Below are 6,873 nucleotides of genomic sequence, written 5' to 3'. Positions count from 1 at the left end.
CTGGTCCCGGGCCGCGGAGGCGTGCAGGTGGCCTTGGGGGCGTCTGTGGGCGCAGCCCTCTCCCTAACGACCCCTCTGGTTTGAAGCCTCCTGGCATTCACGAGGGGGCGCGGGTGTGACACCGCAGCGGCGTCGTGGCTGTTTTGCCTCCTGACCACCTCGCAGCCCTCCCTCGGGCCACTGGGCTGGAGGAGCCCGGCCAGCGGGCGCCAGGCCCTCCGCGTCCTGGCCCGAGCTGCAGGCTTGAAAGAGGGTAGGCTGAAGCCCCCATCCTCCCCGAGGCGGGCCCCTTGGGAAGCCCGGCGCCCCGGCCCTGCCCGATAGGTCCTGAGCGTCTCCTCCCGCAGGAAATCCCACCCGCCCCGCTGCCGCTTAAGGTGGACGGAACCCGGGCCTTCGGCGCTGTGGGCGGGGCCTCGTGTGGGTTCCCCCTGGCAGAGCAGGCGGCGCCAGCAGAAGACCCTCAGTCAAGCTCCGGAGCCTCCCCAGTGAGGGTCATTGTCCTCGGCGACGCCAACATGCCCCAAGCACCCCCTGTTCTGAAATCCAGACCCATTAGACTCCTCCCTAGGTGGAGATCTGTGGGGGGGACCTCACCCATCTCCCCCAGCCCTGAGTGTCTGCTCCCCTACAACCAGAACCCCGTGCGGCCCTACCCTGCTGTGCAGGCATGAGGCTCCTTAGCCTGGAGGCCCCTGCTCGCCTGGGGAAGCATCCGGCCCCAAGCTCCTCAGGGTGGGCAGGCCAGGGTTGTGGCTGTTGGAGGAAGAACCCAGGACTGGGGCCCGGACCCAGCCTTTAATGCAGCTAACTGCTGCACAGCAGAAATGGTGATGGGCTTTCTCCCAGGCAGCTCTAGTGGTAAGCACTGCTCTCAGGGTGCCCTGCTGCAGGAGGCCCAGCCTGAGGTGCTCACAAGCACTGAGGCAGTGGAGGGGTCTCAGGGCACAACGGTGAGCCTAGAGCAGACACCACTGGAGCAGATGCCTCGTTACCTGGGCTCTGCAGTGGCCACGAGTGAGCCTCTCGGTTGGCAACACACCTGCCACCTGGCGCCCATCTCTAGCCTCCCCCTTGCTCCCACCTTCCCCAAGGAAGTGCCTCCTTTAGTGGCACACACCACAGAACCCCTCAGGGTCCAGGTCTGACTCCAAGTTCATGCTTTGTGCAGGGTGCCAGGACAGTCACCTTCCTCCACCAGCTGAACCCTGGAGTAAACTACCAAATGCTGACCGTGGGAAGAAGCGGAATCAGGCCTACTTGGTGAGATGCCTTTTCCCTTGAGTTTTTAACACAGGGTTTCCCTCTGCCACCCAGGCTGGAGTGCAGTGGTGCAGTCATGGCTCACTGAAGCCTCAACCTTCAGGGTTCAAGTGATCCTCCCACTTCAACTTCCCAAGTAGCTGGGACCACAGACGTGCACCACCACGCCAGGTTATTTTTTAAATTTTTTTGTAGAGATAGGGTCTCTCACTATGTTGCCCAATCTGGTCTTGAACTCCTGGCCTGAAGTGATCCTCCCGCTTTTGCCTTCCAAAGTGCTGAGGTTACAGGTGTCAACCATTGCATCTGGCCTTGCGATCCCTTTTCCTTAACACAGAGGCCTGGGCAGAGGGATCCCCAGTAGTTCAGACCCACTACTGGAGACAGAGAACCGAGCGAGGTCGGCACCGGCCTCCCCCACCAACATAGATGCTGAGCCCATGGCCTAGTTTCCTCCCCAAGAAGAGCTAAGATCCCAGGGAAAAGGAAAATGAAGCAGAAAGCAGGAGGCTCCCCAGCCTGCAGCCTGGCGGACAGACCTGGGATGGAAGGCTGAATGAACCACACTGCATTTCTCACACAGTCCCTAGCACCGGCAGGACCCCATTCCGCTCACCATTGTCTGCCAAAGGGGACCCACTGGAAACACACTGGGCTGGACAGCTGGCGCAAGTGCCCACATGGGTGTCCTTGCAGAGCCTACCCTGGTGTTCCCGTGGGGCCAGCACAGCTCCCTTCCTGCAGCACATCACATCCTGCAGTGTCAACAAGCTGCATCCTCAAATGCGCCCTTCAACACAGCCCCACCACAGGATGGCACTGTATCCCAGCCATTCCGAGGGGCCTTCCCAGTGTTGAGGACTCTCCTTGGAGACATTTCTCCCATCCCCAGATGAAGGAAGTCAGCCTGGAATTTTATTAGAACCCCAAATCAAATACAGAATGCTAAACATCCTTTCTGTGCTGGGGGCGTGTGGTGCCTGTCCTAGCCAAGGGCTTCCCTCCTGGAAGCTCCAGCCAGTGCATGGGGCCCTCCCTTTCACAGACATCAAAGCCTCCAGTTGACACCTGTACCCAGCCTGTGGCCCCAGGGGTGACATGGCACAGCAAGGCACCATCTGCAGTAGACAGCGTCACCCTCCCAACACGAGGACCTCACTCGGCACGGGCCACAGGCTTCACCTCTTCTTGGGTGCAAAGTGCACCACTGTCCCCCTGCCAACCTGCTAAAAAGCCGTCCATGAGCATGAGGGCCACAGCTAACAGAACACAGGCAAGATGCCAGTGAGGAGTCTTCAGTTGGGCTGTTTAAAACCAGGAGCAAAGACCATACTTTCAGGGATCATTTCCATAGATCATTACCAAAGAACTTTCTCTGAACATGTAGGGCACTGGAAACCACGAGGAGTCAGCACAGCCTTCTTTCCTGAGCTGGCCTTTCCCTCTGCAGGGGCCACTCTGCCACAGGGGCCAGTCAGCCCTGGCCGATGCCAGAGACCCACTCAGTTGGCTACTGCCTCCTGCTCCAAAGCCAAGGTACTCTGGTGGTCTTCCTTTCTCTCCTCAAAACACAGAAAGCCCACCCTTCCTCACCACAGAAAAAAGCAGTGGCTGTTCAGGCCATAAGGTGCAGTGGAGCCTGCCTCGGCAGAGCCCACGCTGCCCAGCCCACAGCCGTGCATTACTTAGCACCAGACACCCCTGGCCAGGCTCCCTCACCAGCACCAGCTCAGACACCTCAGCTTCAAGACCCACAGCAAGACACATGCACGACCTCAGACACCAGGGTATCTCCGAGGAACCCAGGCTATAGTGAGGTGCAGCACCCACCTGCGCTGCAGACAGGCCTGGACATACACCTGGGGGGCTTTTACGCAAGCAGTGCTCATAGCACAGGGGCCCGTATACATACAATCCTGCCATCTGGTCCAGGTTCCAAATGTGTTTTTTATTCACTATTTTTGATGACTATAAATAAGTGTTTCCACTATGGAAAAGAAAGTTAGCACAGTACATTTTCATGACTGGGGAATGGATTTTCTGAAGTCATCTTCAATAGGGCAAAAACTTAGAAACAAACAAAAAAAAAACCTGAAAGTTGAATTCAGTTCTTTATATAACGTCCCTTGTAAAAATGAAAGAATAAAAACAAACCAAAAAAGAGGGGCAAGGTAAAATTTTTTTAAAAAAAGGAAAGGAAAGAGAGGAAAAGGAAATAAAATAAGACGATTTATTGCTTCTCCCCAGCATCCTCCTTGGTCTCCTCCTTCACCGAGAGAGCTTCTAGCTTTTCCGCCACTTTTTCAGCATGATCATTTTTGCCTGATCCTGCTAAAACACAAGCAGTAGTGAGAAAACAGAAGCACAGTGCATTCAAGCACATGGCCCTCGCCAGGACGGTCCCAAGCACTGTCACCCACCCACAGTGGCTTGCCCGCCCTCAGGACAGACTCCTGCCTGGCCAAGCTGCCCCTGGAGTCTGTCTTCTTGAAATTCAATGACCAAAGGAAGCCAAGTGAATGCATTCAAGCACTGCCTAGTCAGGCTGCTCAGTGACATCTGGTCACCTGCCACCACAGCTGCAGTCCAGCCTCACGGCAGAGGTGACCAAGCCCTCTGAGAGACAAACCGAGGGCCATCATAAAGCACCTTCTGGTGAGCTCCAGGCAGTGCCCAGACTCCAATGCCTGCCCAGTTGGATGTGAGGCCAGCAACACTGACAAGCGCTCAGGGCTCCCCAGGAAGCACCTGTGTCCCCAGGGAGCTGCATTGCCCTGGATAAGTGAGGCAGCCACAGCACTCTGGAATGTTTATCTGGCAGACAGAAAAAGCACCCGCCTGGAAGTACAGTCAGGTGCAGAGTGAGTCTGCAAAGAAGCGCCCCAACCCATGGCACCACATCACCTTTCTTTTCTCTCTCTTCGATCTCTTTCCTGCATTCTTCAAACTTTGTTTTGAATTTCTGTGCATCTGTGGAAGAGAGAGAGATTTCCTAAGAGCTATGAGCAGTGGAAGGGACATGCTCTGCCGGGTCTGAAGAGTTGGGATTCACAGAAGACCCATTTCATGGTAATTTCTGACCTAAGAAAGGACTGGACCACCTGACATCGGCCCTGGCCTTTTGTCTCCTTCGTCTGACTGTAACCATTTGGGCAGAGAGGTGGAGAGCATGGACCCTTGGGCAACCAAGGGGCATGGGCCTCTTTGCCACAGTCTTGGCTCCCAACCGTGTTGGAAGGGCTGCTGGGGCAGCCACTCCCAGAACAAGGACGAGGTCACTCGGCACCAGACGGTCAGCTACCAGGCGCCAGGCCACAGTATCCACTGACTACTCCAGGAGCCACTAGACGCAGCTTGGACGATCTGGACTGTAGAGACCTCTGAGCAGGGGAGAGATCAGCCTGGGCCTGTGGATCTCTCCACAGGAGAGATGCGGGCACCCAGGCAACCATGAGGGGCCCCTGGCCCCAGTAAGCCAAAGCCTGGCACACGGATCAGCACTGGGAGGAAGCCCTGGGTTGGGTCTCAGGCTCTGCATCAACTGATGGGAACCGGAGCTTGGAGAGCAAACCAAAGTGCCAGCCACAAGGCAGCTGAGTACTGCTGTTCAGCAGCTACTTGGCACAGCTTTGAGTTTTACGGGGAAGGCACTGCTCGTGGCTTCAGTCTGGGCATGGTCCCCAAACAGCGGGGCAGGGCAGCCCACACGACACACTTTCCAGTTACTGCCCCCTCTCCCCAAAAGGCAACAGCATTTGTTGCACATAAGCCGCCACACTGCCACACAGGTGAGCCCTAAGTCAGGCAGGTCCCCAGGGCCCCTTGGCTCACTCTCAGCATTCAGGAAGCGGATGGCCAGCAGCTCTGGCTTGGGGCACTCGTCGGCGAAGTCAGCATGGGTGTTCCAGACCCAGGCACGGTCACTACCTGCATTGGGCTTCAGCTCCATCATCGGCGTGACTGAGGAGAGAGAAGCTCGTGAGGATGGTGGGATGACTGCAAAGGCCAGCCCACCCAGCCCTGGGCCACAGAGCACCCTGCTCACCAACCTGAGGGGTCTGCTTCAGACAACACGGGGATGGTCAGTCTGGGGTGGGAGAACCAGGCTTAGACAAAGTACCACAGGGCCTGAGTTTTATTCCAACCTCTTTGGAAATGCCCCATATTTACTTAAAACCAGGACCATCCTAACCAGGAATGGGCAGCCTGCTCCCTGACCGTAAAGCTATCTCTGCGAGGAGATCCTGAGCCGTGTTCAACACCACTTGGCACACAGAGAAGCAGAGCTGGCAAAGCAGGCCCCAGCTGTATCCCAGGGCTGCACTCAAGCCCCACCCTGATCATCCTGACCCCGGCCATGAAGTCAGAAGCCCGGGGTCAGACATCAGGGCACAAGGCCCAGGGGGTCCAGACTTTGCTGAGGGAACCCAACACATGGAGCCAGCCTATCTGAAAGTGGGGGGCAGCAGAAGGCTAGAAAGTAGGGCAGTTGCCAGAAGGGAGCCCACTGGGGCCACGGCCATGAATCCCCATGACTGATGCATGAGTGCCCACCTGCACCCCCTTAATGGATGCCTGGAGGACACAGGAGACAGAGCCACGGCCTGCAATGGACGCCTCCACCCCAACTCCCTAGGCACAGGCAGCCCTAAGGGGAGATGGCCCTGCAGGCGACCACTCTTCAGAACAGCTCCCTGAGAACTCGGACCATCCCAGGTGCCCAGGCCCAGCCCAGGCCACATGTACCCCCAGGATACCCCTACATGTCACCATCTGAACTGGGAGCTGGGGGGTCTCACCTACTGCAGCCCGCCACAGCGGATGCAGGCCCCCTGCATGCCCCTTTCACACCCCACCCCCGAGCCAGCCCACAGCCTCCCCGACACCCTACCCAGAGGCCAGCCTCTACCCACTGCCACGTTCCCTGTCTACTAAGGGCCCATGATGGGCACAAGACACTACTGGCTACGCAGATGGCTCTGCCCAGATGCCTAGGGGCCCAGGACCAACTTATGATGCACACACAACAACCCACAACCTGACCAGGCTCTGGGAGCAGCACAGGGCATAAGGGAAGACCCCCAAAGAAATGATTCATATTGGGCTCGAGGAGGAGGACCAGTCAGAGTGCAAGCTTCCCCAGGACTAGATATGCTGGCCAGGGAGGGCGGGGAATCCAGGAGCCAGTTCCCAAGGAAGTCTGGCAGGCCAGGCCGTGCGAGGTACCCACGGCAGAGGCAGACCACCGTCTACCCCTCTGCAATGCCCTCAAGGGCTGAGCCACTCAGACTCCTACTAGCAGTCATCCTGCACCTGGGATGAGGGGCCCTGCCCCGCCGGACACACATGACACTCGGCCAAATGACACTAGGGAGTTTACCAAGGGACACCCCAGGACAAGTATATTTCCAACATGCCACCAAGCCAGGCAGCACAGGTTCAATCTAAGGACAGCTGGCAGCCAGACACACTTGGGATAACCTACTGTCACTTCTTTGCAGGCCAGGCCGGACCCCTCACAGGGTGGCTGGAGCTCTTGGCTGAATCTGCCCAAGGCCCTCTACTTATGTAGCTTCACAGGCACCTAGGACCTGGTCACCTTCTCAAACC

At 57.5% G+C, this 6,873-nt stretch overlaps 1 protein-coding gene across 3 annotated transcripts in view; it reads right to left on the bottom strand.

Annotated features, from left to right (window-relative positions):
* Positions 1-3,190: 3,190 nt before the first annotated feature.
* Positions 3,191-6,873, bottom strand: part of RANBP1 (RAN binding protein 1) — a 16,951-nt gene continuing 13,268 nt past the window's right edge. For 2 of the 3 annotated variants that reach the window (XM_011959163.1, XM_011959162.1), the window contains 3 exons: positions 5,095-5,223; positions 4,168-4,233; positions 3,191-3,591 (listed from right to left, as the gene is read on the bottom strand). In XM_011959163.1, the coding sequence (XP_011814553.1) occupies positions 3,494-3,591; positions 4,168-4,233; positions 5,095-5,223 (293 nt within the window). In that variant the 3' untranslated portion in view covers positions 3,191-3,493. Of the gene's footprint in view, positions 3,595-4,167; positions 4,234-5,094; positions 5,224-6,873 lie in introns of all 3 variants that reach the window. The other variant, XM_011959161.1, reaches the window with a different exon arrangement.

The sequence above is a fragment of the Colobus angolensis genome, unplaced genomic scaffold (genome assembly GCF_000951035.1).
Source record: "Colobus angolensis palliatus isolate OR3802 unplaced genomic scaffold, Cang.pa_1.0 Scaffold484, whole genome shotgun sequence".
NCBI lineage: Eukaryota > Metazoa > Chordata > Mammalia > Primates > Cercopithecidae > Colobus > Colobus angolensis.
This window is presented reverse-complemented; position numbering and strand designations above follow the sequence as displayed.